The 14,548-nt window shown below is 46.5% G+C and overlaps 1 protein-coding gene across 1 annotated transcript in view; it reads right to left on the bottom strand.

The window, feature by feature from the left end:
* LOC132567378 (vomeronasal type-2 receptor 26-like) overlaps positions 1–14,548 on the bottom strand; it is a 30,680-nt gene that overhangs the window by 5,656 nt on the left and 10,476 nt on the right. The window contains exons 6-8 of the mRNA XM_060233053.1: positions 10,980–11,106; positions 8,615–9,521; positions 931–1,222 (exon numbers count right to left, since the gene is read on the bottom strand). Of these exons, the coding sequence (XP_060089036.1) occupies positions 931–1,222; positions 8,615–9,521; positions 10,980–11,106 (1,326 nt within the window). The remainder of the gene's footprint in view (positions 1–930; positions 1,223–8,614; positions 9,522–10,979; positions 11,107–14,548) is intronic.

Here is a 14,548-nt window from a genome sequence, read left to right as displayed (position 1 = left end):
ATATTAAAATTAACATTATGGTGCTTTCCCAAACCCTTTGGAGCTTTCCCAAACCCTTCAGGTAAATAAATGTGCAAGATTAGTTTATTTCCTGAATAGATTTTGTGTAATAAAAATGTTATTGAAAGTTTTGAACCACAAATAAAAAGAAAAAAGACAGAAATACAAAAAACAAAGATTTAAAGAGATTTAAAAGATGTTACTGACTTTTTTCTGCAACAGATGCAAACTAATATATTCAATCCACCCTTTCCCTATAGCTATATATATCTGCGGGACTGTCTCTTCTGTTATGTCCCTAGTCAAGTGTTATGCTCTTCTGGTAGCAATCTGCTGGGGATCCCTGGCCCTACAAAGGCCTGGCTGTCCTCGACTAGGGCCAGGACCTTCTCTAAGTAAAAGTTTTGAATAACCCTGATTCTCTATGGCTATTGTGGGGTAGGCTGGGGTGGGTGAGTCGGTCTGGTGGTTCTTTGAAAGAAGTCCATAAAAGACAGCCAGGCCAGGAGCCAGGAATTTCAGCATCCAGTCCCAGTGCCTCAGTCTCAGCCCTGCTGTTTCTCTCCTTCTGATGCCAACTTTCATTCTATCAAGCAAAGTTTTATCCTCCAGTTCATCCCAAGTGCTCAGGGCAGCTTACATGGTTCTTTCCCTTTCTGGTTCACCCTCACAGTAATAACCCAGTGAAGTAGGTGAGACAGATGAACTGGCCAAAAGGCAGCCAGAGGACATCATGGCAGTGTGGGGATTGGTACCCATCTCACTCAGAGGCTCATCTGTTATTCTTACCACTGCTGGAAAGCAAATATATGACTGAAGGTCCTGCTTCTCCACTCTTATGTGCCCTTCAGCAAGCTCCACTGCCTCCCCCTACATATTCACACCACTCCTCAAACACACACTTCTATACCCATAAAAATGTCCTCTTACCTGTGGGATCTTGAAAAGGCCCAAGAGGGAGGCCATCTGCATTGAGATTCTGGAGGAAAGACTTCCAATGACAGAGAGCAGCTTCTCCTGTCTGCTGCATCTGCAATTAGGCACAATTTGGTCCCCCATGGACAGAAAGGACAGGCCTGCCTGGTAGGTCATTCTTGCAAAGTAGGTGTCCTCAAAGATGCGGAAGCCCAGCGTGATATTGGGGAGGAGTGCCAGATCCTTGTTGATCTCACTGATGGCAAACACGAGGGCCAGGATTTGCTGGTAGTTTTTAGCCACTGGGCTGCAATAAAAGGTACATGATATGGGCCAGTGGAAAAACAAGGGTTGTAATGAAAGACCTTCTGGTTGCATTAACCATTGTTTGAGGGGGGGGGGGAATCTGCAGACCCAAAGACTAGTTTTAACTCCATTCATCAGATATTTCAATTTAAATGCACTGCCCCTTCACACAGAACACTACTCCATTTATAAGATTCTAAGTGGCTCCAATCAAGATTCCATCTACTACAACATTGTGTTTCTGAGAGACACTTCTGGACACCCATGTAGAAGACGGTTCTAGGTAGGGTGACCATAATGTCTGAAGGCCAGCCAGGGAAACCTTGGGGGGGGGTGGAAGGTAGGGGTGCGTGCGCATGAAGCGCGCGCTCGCCGCCGGAAACAGGAAGTGACGTCACTTCCGGTGACGTCATGCCACCGCCAGAAACAGGAAGTGACACCACTTCCTGTGACATCATTTCCCCGCGTCACCTGCCGGAAACGGGAAGTGACATCACTTCCTGTGACATCACTTTCCCCCAAATGACATCATTTCCCCCAAATGCCACTGCCGGAAACAGGAAGTGACTTCACAGCACTTCCTGTGACGTCCCCAAAAATCCCCCAAATATCACCGCCGGAAACAATTTTGTTCTCAAATCCTGTATATACTTCATCAGTATATGGGATAAGGCACTTTCTCAACTGTGCTGCATAATGCAGCCTATTTATTTTGTCCTGTTGGCTCTGTTGGCTCTATCTGCGCCACCTTCATCACTTTCGGTGTGTGGATCCCCCAGTGGGGTGGTCTCGTGACTCCCTCCGCCGGCTGTTTCTGATAGCCCTGCGCCCCCTCTTTCATTTGATATGTGTCCCGTGCGGGTGCCACCCTCCCGCCAGGAGATGCCGCAAAATGAGCCCCCTTGAGGCTTATGGCGGCAGGGCTCGGGGGAAGCGAGCTAGACTGCTGTTCTTTTGAGGGGTTATAGAGTGTTTCGAGCCCGTCCCTGTGGCATCGGTCCCATCGTTGTGGGACCCAGGGGGCCGGCGCAGCAGCACGCCGAAGCAGCCTGTCACAGGTCGAGATGCAGGACAGGAACCCGGAAGTGACCGACAGGCTGCTTCAGCGTGCCGCTGCGCCGGCCCCCTGGGCCCCACAATGATGGGACCAATGCCACAGGGAAAAAAAAAAAATTATTAAATACCTGGGGGTGATTTTTCATTATCAGGGAAAGCGTTTGGCACATAAGAACTATGTTGCACAATCTGCGCAAAGAACAGCTGATGCCATGGGTGGCCAGAACTTGGGAGAAAAGGTGTTTAGATCATTTTAGACTCTGTGATCTCTCCCCTGAGTCCCTAGCAATGATGGAACTGAGGGATGCGAAAGAACTTTTGCGCCTGAGGTTGGTTGAGCTGGAACTGAGATCTGCTAGAGCTAGTCTTTCTGCGCACATTTTCTTAGGGAAGCAAGCTGAAGTACTGTCCCCGGCCAGGTATCTTTTCAACATCACTATCCCAAAATATCGGATAGCTTTCTCAAAAGCTCGACTCAACGCACTTTTCTCTTCGGTGCTTTTGGGACGTTACGCTGGGTACCCATATCTGGAAAGATTGTGCCCCTGTAATTGCAATGAGGTCGAAACAACTCTCCACATCGTTTTGCGGTGCCCAATTTACAATGACTTGAGGGCAAGATTAATCTCTCCAATTCTCGGGTCCTTGGCGGGCAGGCCGGAGGATGAGCAGATTGCCTTCCTCCTGTCTGACATTCACTCTGATGTTTCAACTAAGATTGCCCGTTTCTGTTATGTTGCTCAGTTGGAAAGGAGGGAAATTGAGAATGTAAATCTTGGCTATGAGTTTTAACAATATGTGTAATAGTTGGTGTGAGGAACTCTGTGTAAGAGGTGATGGGTTTGTTTTTATGATTTTGTTTCTGTTTGTATTAAGCTGGTCGGATGACCGTGAATAAAAGTACTACTACTACTACTATTAGAGGGAACACTGGTGATCATTTGTCTGTTGTTTAGTTTTTCCCCCCTAATGCACAGGCAGGTCACTTAGAGGTGAAAAAGAGGAAATATGAGGCACTACATGACATGGCTGCCACTTCTGTGCAGCAATATGAGCAGGTGGAAGATATTTAGTTACTTAAAGAGACTGGCTAATTTGCAATGAAGAATTTTATCTGAGTTATTATTGTTGTTGATAAATAATTGTTGCTTTAGGGTTAGATAGTCTTTTGTCATGGTCACTGGGTGTACCACAATGTATTAACATTAAAAAGTTTGACAAATTGTAAATTAATAATGTTATTTAATTTTATTTAAATATATTTCTATGTAGAGTTTAATTTCTGTTATTATTGTTTTTCCTTCTTAATAAAGTTCATTGATAACAAAATGGTCACTTTTTGTTGCATGTGAATATGACATACTTTAATCCAAAAATAACAAAATATTAATGGTTATCCACAATTATAAAAACCTATGGTGCTTTACATATTTTTCCATGGGAGCTTTTTTCTATGTGGGCTATTCACTATGGGCTTTTTTCGTGTAGGCTTCTTTCCATGTGGGTTATTTCCATGTGGGCATGTTTCCATGGGGGCTTTTTTCCTATGAGCATTTATGTCAGTGGGGTTTTTTCTTTTGGCATTTTTCCTCTGTGCTTTTTTCCTTTGGGTTTTTTCCCAGTTACCATAGAAGACGTAAAGACAATACCCCTTCCCTGCCATTGCCCTCCCCAACATCTGTCATTCAGGGGTAGACTGCCTCTAACCATGGAAGGTCTCTATATATGTCATGGCTTAGCTGCTGATAGAACATTCTTTTTATAGCTTCCATGTTTACAGTGGGGCACTAATAACTAAATTGTTGCAGTGATAAATCCTGTGTCTACTGGATTTCTTAATCCATAAAAAAGGCATTCTAATCAAGGATTACTCAATACCAATAACAGCAAAATCAGTTTTGTGTGCAGTCCACCATCTAACAATTCAGGTCAATTTAGCTGCTTTGTTGTATACATTTAATATTGGGGGGTTTCCATTCTTTTATGACTCCACTTATCTTGGCAGTAACCCAATTTCCTCTGGGTGCCCAGATGAAAGTATTTAACAGCCTTTGCTGGGGGGGGGGGGGGTGGAGTTTTGTCCAGGATCACTGCCCATGAATTAGATAACAGATGACTGGAATTTGCTCAATATCACATTCATATTTCCTAGTCTTTTTCCAGATTCTCAGCATAGAACACAAACTATTGCTCAGGTCAATGTTCCCTCTAAGCTACAGTGTGTTGTGAGCAAAAATTCTACTTTGTGAGTTCCTGGCATTAAAGTCGTGAGCTACTGGCATTGAAGTTGCAAGCTGCATAAATTAGTGTGCTCCGGAGTCATCCTTCCTGAGCTGAGACAAAAATGTGCGAGCTGGCGGCTAAAAATCTGTGAACTAGCTCACGCTAACTCCATTTAGAGCAGGGGTGGCCAAACTGTGGCTCAGGAGCCACATGCGGCTCTTTCACACATATCGTGTGGCTCTCCAAGCCCCACCTCCCTGTCCGCCAGCTTGGAGAAGGCATTTCTCTCTTGAAATCACTTCTCCAAGCCAAGTCAGCTTACAGCGTGGAGAATACATTTAAAGTTGCTTTCTTTCAACCTCTTCTTCCCACCTCTATTTCCCTCCCTCCCTTCACGTCTCGAACACCTGACGTCCATGTCTTGTGGCTCTCAAACATCTGCTGTTTATTCTATGTGGCTCTTCTGTTAAGCAAGGTTCAGAGGTTGACTGCCGCTGAATGTGGTGTTTTCCTTAAGTCACCAGGGCTAGTACCCACTGAGAGATGTATCCTCTGTGAGTCTATCTAATCCCCTTTAAAGCTGTCTATGCCTGTGACCATCACTGCATCCTCTGGCAGCAAATTCCACATTGTAACAACCATCTTTGTAAAGAAGCATTTCCTTTTGCCCTTCTGCTGCTTAACACAAGTGCCTGCTTCTAGAAGTGCAGGTAAATTTACTGTCCAGACTGGAAGTACAGCATCCCAAAGCCCTCCTGGCAGCTCCAAGGCATTTGAAACAGCTCTGAATGCCTTGGAGTTGAGAAAACAGGCCATGCTGTTCTCAGCTCCCTCCAGATCCAGAAGGGGCGGGGTGGGGCGAATGGCATGCTTGCTTGGCTCCAAACCATTTCAGAGCTGCTCCAAATGCCTCAGAGACAAGCTGGCTGGCAGAAGCAGGGACAGGGAGGGAGCACCTGCCCCCGCCCCTGAGGCCAGGTGGCACCCTAGCAGCCACCTACCTGGCCTACTGCTATGCGCCAGCCATGATTGCCACTTGGGATTCAGATGTATGAGGCGCCCGCTCTAAAAGTCATTTAAGGAGACCCTTTAAATGCTTTTTAGGACTAGGATCCACACTTGCCTGAATCGCAAGTGCAAATCAGGTGTGCATGGCCCCTGCTGTCTAAAAGCATTTAAATGGACCCTTTAAATGTTTTGGGAGAAGCAGGAGTGCCTGAATTCCAAGTGGTGAATTTGCCACCTGGGTTTCAGTTGTGTCCCCAAAGTGACAATGTCACTTCTGAGTGAAGTCATCATTTTGGGGACTTCCCTGCCCCCTCCAGAAGAAACTCCCAAAGTCTCCTGCTGGGGAAGAGACAGGACCTTGAAATTGCCATAAGAGTAGCAATCTGGAGACGGACAAGGAATGACCCTTAACAGGAAAGAGAAGGTGCTGTAATCACTATCTGTATATCTAATTCACAACTGTTCTTATACTTATTTCTGCAGATAGGGACCACAAGGAAGGCAGGTGTGCAGAGAAATCTTACATCTTCAAAAAGTATACGGGGGATACTTAAATCCCCCCCCCCCAAAAGTACAACAGCTTTCTCTGCATGCTCAGAGAATGGACTTACCTAAGCAGCAGACAGGGCTCAATGCTGTGTAAGGGGACTCATGCAATACGTTCTACCAGTGTTCCTGCCTGGCTCATTGGAGTCTTGAGGACTGAGCTTGGGGACTCAGAAACAATGAGCAGTAGGATCCAAATCCCTGCTGCCCTGCTCCAATCACAGGCCCCCTGCTGGTTCAAATGCCCCAATGGTGTTCTAGCACAGGAACCTTCAACTGTATATAGTTGGCCCCATTGGCCCAAGTCTCCAGTCTTAGAGTTCAGCCGTTACTGTGCTGTACTGAATAAAGAGAGCTATGTTCACTGCAACTGCATCTCCTTTGTGCATTGAACCCACTATGTTATACTCAAGAAAAGAACAAAGTCTGAAGGAAAAACAACACAAGGCCAGGTGATTAGCAGCACAGGAATCTCTAAGCTCTGGGGAGGGATGGTGGCTCAGTGGCAGAGCATCTGCTTGGGAAGCAGAAGGTCCCAGGTTCAATCCCTGGCATCTCCAAAAAAGGGTCCAGGCAAATAGGTGTGAAAAACCTCAGCTTGAGACCCTGGACAGTCGCTGCCAGTCTGAGAAGACAATACTGACTTTGATGGACCAAGGGTCTGATTCAGTATAAGGCAGCTTCATATGTTCAAGCTTGCCAGCTGCTCTAGGCTTCCCTGGGCTCCCAAATGCAGGGACAAAATAGAGAAAAAGAGACAGTTCATACTGTAGCAATTTGGATAAGGGTCATGGTGGCTGGTGGAGGCCTTGGCAGGGCTCGAGGACCTGCCGACTCCTCCACCAAACATCCTGGGCACCACAACAAAAACACAAAACGCCACGATGATAGCGGAGAACATCCTCAGTGACGTTGCAGCCGGAGCAGGCACTCAGACCTTCTTGGCTGCTGTGCATTGAGTGGGGCCAGGGCTGCTGGAGAGCTGCTATTTGTAGGCTGGAGGGGGTGTGATGAAGGGCAATTAGTTTGTGGATGTGCCCATTGTTTGGTGGGGCTTCCTAGAAGGGTAGTGATAAGGAAACTGGCTGTTGAATGTGACCATTGTTCTGTGTTAATTGCTGGGAAGGTTGGAAGGGGTTTGAAGATAAGGAAGATGGTTGTTGACTGTGCTGATTGTTCTGTGGAATTTGCTGGTTGTTCTGAGACTTTCTGCAATTTATAGTCTGTAGGGTGTTTTGCAGAGCTGGGTACCAAGATTGGTGGATGAAAATGCCTTCTTCCTTTCTGTTAAAATTGTGCTGGTGTTTGTAAATCTCAATAGCTTCTCTGTTCAGGCGGGTATGATAATGTGAGACCATAGAAAGGACTTCAGTTCTTTCAAAGTGGATGACGTGGTCTCCTTCTTGAAGTGCATGTTCAGCTACAGCTGATTTTTCTGGCTGAAACAAGCGACAGTGTCTCTTGTGTTCGGTGAGACGGGTGTTGATACTGCGTTGGGTAGTGCCAATGTAGACTGCACCACAGGAGCAGGGTATTTTGTAGACTCCAGGGGTTGAAAGTGGATCTCTCATATCTTTGGCTGAGCGCAGCATGTGGCGGATCTGTTGTGTGGGCTTGAAGACTGTGTCAACATTATGGCGTTTGAGAATTTTGCCAATGCGGTCGGTGACAGATTTTATGTAGGGCAGGAAGGCTGTACCCACATTTGTGTGTGGCTCGGGATTTGGTGTGGATGGTCTCCTGGGATGGAGGGCTCTTTTAATTTTTTGTTGGGAGTATCCATTGGCCTGCAGTGACTGTTTGAGGTGGTGTAGGGTTCTCCTACACCCAAGTTCACAAACTGCAGCCCAGCCACAAACCTCCATGAAATTTTATGGCAGTTTGTGGAGAATCCTGGGAAATCTCCTACCCATGAAAACCACCAAAACATTCCCAAGAAAGCTATGAAAAAATAAGAAACAGATGAGTCTTGGGGGCAGGCTGCTCACATTGCTTAGCTGTTTCAGGCTCAAAACAGCTGAATCTGGTCCCATGGCTCAGTTGTTTAAAGAGGCTTTTAATGAGCACAACAAAAATGGCATTCTGGTCAAACAATGGTGTCAGGGTCTGGATGAAATTTTCACCCGACTGAGCTCCGAGAGTGATCTATAACGGTCTTGGGAACTCGCTCTGGGAATTCAGTTGAGTTGGCCGGTCAGAGTTCTCAGAGTGAACTCTGAAGGCTTTTATTAGCTTTATATGCCTTTGTATATAAAAAGCCCTATAAAAATAAATGCCCTATAAAAGCCTTCAGAGCTCACTTTGAGAGCCCAATCGAGTCAAGCTGCCAAACTCTACTGGACTCCCAGAAAGAGCTCCATAGGCCTATAAAAGAACTCAGAGCTCACTCTCAGAGTTTATTTGGGCCACCCTGACCCAAAGGTGGGCTACAAAAGCATTTAAATGCTCACTCAGGTTGGACCATGGGGCTGTGAGGTTCGGGGTCAGTTCATGAGAGGAACATTCTCCTGAACCCCTGGGTCAGGAACCATGAAAAAACCCGATTCATGCCCATCCCTACTTCCTGTACTTCTTGTTCCTAAGAAGGTGATCTCTGCTATTGAGATCAGGCCTCAGGAAAATAATGTAGCATTTGGGAAGGAAGATGCAGCCCAGGAGACCAGCACCAGAGGCCAAGATGGAGAAGACCTCCACGGCCACCATAGCCTTCCCTTTTGTGCTCAGGTAAGTGGGCATGAAGGAGATCCACGTGCTGCAGAACACCAGCATGCTGAAGGTGATAAACTTGGCTTCGTTAAAGCTGTCAGGGAGTTTCCTGGCTAGGAAAGCCACCACAAAGCTGACCAGGGCCAGAAATCCCATGTATCCCAGGGCTGTGTAAAACATGATGACTGACCCCTCATTACATTCCACTATGATCTCCTTGGGCAAGGAATGGAAGTCCAAGCTGGGGAATGGGGGAGAGGTTCCTAGCCAAATGGCAGAGATAATAACTTGGAGGAGTGGACAGACCAGGAGAATGGAGTTTACTCCTTGTCTCCCCAACAGTTCCCTGGCCCTGTTTCCTGGCTTAGTGGCCATGAAGGCCACAACCACCATGATCGTTTTGGCCAAGATTGAGGAAATGGCAACAGAGAAGGTCACAGTAAAAGCAATTTGTTTCAGAAGGCAGGTGATCCTTGTAGGTCGACCAATGAATAGGAAGGAGGAGAAGAAGCAGAGAAGGAGAGAGATGAGGAGGACATAGGTGAGTTCTCTGTTGTTGGCTTTGACGACTGGTGTATCTCGATATTTAATTATGGTTGCCAGGACTAGGGCTGTGATCTGAGACAACAAAAGAGCAAGGGAAGCCAAAACCATCCCCAAAATCTCTTGATAGGAAAGAAAGCTTATGTTCTTGGAGATACACTGATCTTTGTTCTCGTTTGAATATTGATCCTCTGAACATGGGACACAACGGTCAGCATCTGGAACAAAGAACCACTAATTAATTACATCCAGCTAAACACAACTAATGTTTGTGTAGCATTCAGTTGAGCCTTTATGCAAGAAGATAGAATGATAGTGTTCTGGTAGCAGTTCTCATGCTGTGGGTCAGAGGTTGCAAGTGGATCACAGTTTTTTCAGAGGTGCTTCACAAGCCCAGGAGGGAGAAAGAGGGACAGGGAATTTGGGATAAGACACTCAACAGTAAGACTGAGTTGCCTGCTGTATCATATTTGTGAAATATGGCCTGTTGCACAATTATAATGTTATATATTTATCAATACGAAACATGCAACATAGAATTGAAACTGGTTTGCTGTTAACTTATGAACAATTCTGGCATTCTTACTTGAGGAGGAGGGAAGTAGCATGAAGTTGCACTCCAAGTGGGTCCCACTTGTGTGGGACTGGTGTAGAAGTGGGCCCTTTTCAGAATCTTTCAGAATGACTAGTATCAATCTAAATACGCAAATTCCCTTTGATGTCCCTCTGTTTCTACTTCTGCAACTTAGCTGAGAAGAATTCTATGTAAAAAAATCCATGATAAAGACAAGCAACTTTTTGAAATTCATACTTCAAATGTAAGCATGACAGAAAGAACTCTAGAAGAGAAAGAGAACAACCCTTGAGTCCAGTGGTACCTTGAAGACCAACAAAGTTTTACTCAAGGTATGAGCTTTCAAGTGCCCACACACTTTCTCTGATAAACTGAAATTCAAGTTAATAGCACATACATATAGACAGAGGGTGAACAACAAATTACCACACAGCATAATGAAGATGTTTTAACAAATGCAAAGACTAAGCAGGAATAACGAGCTAAATTTATATGGTTACCATTTGCTTTGATTTAATTACAGGGGGGAAACACAGTGTTGTAACAGGGTCTCAGTTAATTATTCTTAGCATTCCATAATTAAGAAGGATACATTTACACCTCTGTCTCCTACTTTGACACTATGTTCACCCTCTGCCTATATGAACTGACTGTTAAATTCTATTTCAATGTATCCGCATGCACACAAAAGCTTATGCCTTGAATAAAATTATTGGTGTAAAAAGTGCCACTGGATTCAAACTTTGTTCTACTGCTTCAGACCAACATGGCTGCCCACCTGGATATATCTAGAAGGAAATTATCCAGATTATATCCCAAAACATTATGTAGTGAAGACAGAAAATCTTTCAAAGCTTGTACTAGAAAATCAGTTTTTTCATTATGCAGACTGCGAGTGGTTATCAGTGGTAGTGTCAGGGTGAACATTGCATGGGTTCCAAAAGAAAGCTGTAGCTCCATATCTGAGGTACACATCATAATTTCAAAATGCAGGCATAAATCCATAACTCCAGAGGCTAAACCTAAGCTGTGTTCAGCCCTTGTGAGCCAATCAGTGTCAGGCAACTTTGACCCTTTGAGGTTTCAAGATGTGTTGAACTACCTGTTTGGTTAGAAATCACCCCTTCTGGGCAGAATTCACATTCATAACAACAAGGCAGCTCTTCTTCTAGAACTTTTCTGCTGTACCCTGGCAGGCAGCTCTCCACGCACCTGGAAGAGGGCAGCTTCTGAGTGGAAGAAATAAGAACTGGTGAGATTTTCCTAATAAGACGGGTACCTTCTACACCCTAATGATTCTCCATGGAGCTCTCTAAGGATGTGTATGAACTGGAAAAATGAAGTTTGGTTCGTGGTTTCTGGCATGTCCCATTCACAAATCACAAAATAGCACGAACTTTTATCTGCTTCATGAACTGGTTTGGTTTGTGAGGTTCATTATGTGGTAGAATGCCCTCCCCACCACCACCGTATGCTAGTCTCATCAGGGATCACCAGTTTGGTCAGGATTTGATTTATGAGGTCTGAGTTACCTTCTTCAGGGAGGCCACAACTCAGACTATAAATCCATTTCCTACCAAACTGGGAGGGTAGAGAAAATAGTCAGCTGGAGATTCCCTGCAAGTCTGGTGCCTATAGCTTGCACAGGATCTATTCTATACACTCCTGAACCTGCACCTGTCAAAATGAGGTTCAAGAGTGTATAGAATGGATCCTGTGGAAGCTAGTGACTCCAAACTAGCAACAGACCTTCCTTGGATGCTCCTCTACATGCTAACCAAGATTGGTGTCTCTAGCTTGCACAGGATCCATTCTATACACTCCTGAACCTGCACCTGTCAAAATGACTGCAGCAGTAATTCTAACAGGCCCGGGTTCAAACTGTTCAGGAGTGTACAGAAAGATCCTGTGCAAACTAGAAACATCAAAGTCACAGAGGATATTAATAGATGCTCCTCTACGTCCCCACAAGTTGTTACTTTGAAGTTATGTAAATATTTTGAACGAGCAGAAAGTCTGTCTGGAAATGTCTCTGCTCACAATCTAGCATGAACCACCACAAACAACTTGAAAGTTTGTGGAAAATTCATGCTGGTTGACCTGTCTCAAACTTGATATTGTGAACCATGAACTGGCCAGGATTTGCCATGAACTGTAACTCATACCCATCCCTTGAGCTCTCATTGCTGCTGCGAATACAGAGGCACTCGCACTGCAACACAGTAGTTTTCCCCAGTTAACTTGACTCAGCCTGGAATGCCTTTCTAGCAGTGGTGGGATTCAGCAGGTTCGCACCAGTTCTATGGAACCGTTACCTAATGCGCTATCGGTTCTATAGAACCGTTTGTTGGTCGGGCACCCTCGGATCAACGGGGACTTTCCCCTCTAAGTGCCTAAAACTCACCAGTTTCTTTTCCCCACCAGACTGCAAAAAAGCCCAAGCGAACAAGTTAGACGCACGCCCTGCCAGGAATTGCGTCTCACTCCCTCCAGCCCCTTCCAGCTTCACCACTCCCACGTGTGATTAAAACCCAGGCGCCGAGGAAAAAGCAGCTCAAGCTAACCACCGCGGCGCCTTCTGGGACTCGTAGTCCTTGCGCTCGGTAGCACAGCAGGCAGGAGGCTTGAAAGACTACCAGACCCGGTATGCCCCTCGGCAAAGAAGGGCTCCGCTCACTCGCTCGTGCGCGCTCGCGGAGTCAGGAAGCCCCGCCCACTTTCATTCCTGGAAGGATGAGTAGGCGAAGATCTGTGGGCTGCAAACACTTGTGGGGGTGTCGGGCTTGTTTGGTTTTTTTGCAAATGGCAGTCAAATTAGGTGACAGATTTTTCTTTTTGCAGAGAGATAAATATTGGAGCGTGTTTCCATGTATGCAAAACAAGGCTTGATAGCCGGGCTTTTCCCCAGCCAACGGTTGATCTGTTCAGATGGGTTCTGTGGCATGTGTCTGGGTGCCCCAACTGTAGTAGCTTTCAGGTGATGGTAAAAAAAACCTCTGCCTGGACATGTGAGTCCTCCACCCGTGTTTGCTCAAGCTTGTATAACCAGCTTTGGTTGGCACACTGCTTTTTTAGGGAGGCCAGCCTTTTAAGCTCACATTGCCAGAGTGACACTTCGTTCTGCAAAGCCGGGGTGTCAAACATCTGACCTGGGGGCCGAATCAGGCCCTCGGAGGGCTCCTATCAGGCCCCTGAGCAACTGACTGTCATCTGCTTCCTTCTTTCTCCTTTCTGTATAACAGCTTGCTTTGCAAGGCTCCCTCAATTGCACAGGAACTGCAGAGCAAAACTTCTATTTTCTCCATTGGCTGAGGCTCCTCCCTTGGGGAGGAAGGAGGAGGAATAGCTTGCTTTGCCAGGCTCCCTCAATCGCACAGCAGAGATACTGAGTGAAGCCTCTCTTCCTTCTATTTGCTGAGGCTCCCCCCCCCCAGTCCCCTGGGGAAGGAAGGAAAGAGCCAGAGCTTCCTTTGCCCAGTTCCCTGGATCCCGTGGGAGAAATACAAAGAAAGCACCTTTAAGACCAACAAGTGCTAATGCTTTTAGCATGTTTTAAGTTTTTTAGGAAATATATTTGTGTTTGTGTTCTTTATAAAGTTTGTATCTTTGCTACCTAATCTTTAAATAGGAACACACATGGCCCAGCCTGACATGGCCCAGCCAGACAAGGTCTCCTTTATGTCAGATTCGGCCCTCATAACAAAATGAGTTTGACACTTCCATAGCAGTCTGTACACTGGTTGTAACAGGCTTGAACCTCCCACCCCCACCCCGCTTCAGGTTCCACTGCAAGATTCTCTGGTTTGATTTTGGTTCTCTGGCTTGACACATTGGCTTGTGGCTCCTCTGGGATTACTGAGTTCTGTAGAAGTTCTGCTGATCTCGCTGTCTGTCAGTGATTCCTACTTGCAGACATGGGGGGGGGGGTTGCCCTGGAAGCAGCTTGCAGGGTTTTCTGTCCCCCCTTCCACTGGAAATAATGTTCAGAGGCCCATAAAATTGGACTCACTCCTTGGTCCAATTGACTTGAAACTTGGGGGTTATTTAAAGCAGGGGTCCCCAACCCCCAGGCCATGGACCGGTCCCGGTCCGTGGTGTGTTAGCATCAAGGTTGCACAGGGACAGCACTCTTGGCTTCCTGGGTCACAGATCTGGGAAGCTGAGAGCGGTGGGATGGATCAGCGGCGTGTGCTCTCCTCCAAGCCCTGCTTCCCAGGCATAGAGGAGAGCAGGCTTGCTCCACCACCCCTTTTGCCCACCCACACAGCCTCACTCCAAAGACGGTGGTGGACGAAAGAGGCAGTGTGGCCTCGCTCTGAGGCTGCCTCCCCTTCCAGGGGAGGTGGCCAGAAGCAGCCCCAGTCTCCCCCGTATTTAAAGACCCCCATGGGGGCAGGGACATGGGAGCAGGGTGGCCTGGGGCAGCAAGAACCCCTGCACCACCCCCCACAGCCCGTGGAAAAATTGTCTGCTACAAAACTGGTCCCTGGTGCCAAAAAGGTTGGGAGCCACTGATTGAAAGGACAGGCACCAGCAGCTTCCCTGCGATTGTGGTGCTTGTGCCTCTAAAAGCCAGTTTGGTGTAGTGGTTAAGTGTGCGGACTCTTATCTGGGAGAACCAGGTTTGATTCCCCACTCCTCCACTTGCACCTGCTGAAATGGTCTTCGGTC

This window comes from Heteronotia binoei, chromosome 2 (assembly GCF_032191835.1).
Source record: "Heteronotia binoei isolate CCM8104 ecotype False Entrance Well chromosome 2, APGP_CSIRO_Hbin_v1, whole genome shotgun sequence".
NCBI classification, from domain to species: Eukaryota; Metazoa; Chordata; class Lepidosauria; order Squamata; family Gekkonidae; genus Heteronotia; species Heteronotia binoei.
The sequence above is the reverse complement of the archived record's forward strand: the minus strand, read 5'-3'. Positions and strand labels throughout refer to the sequence as shown.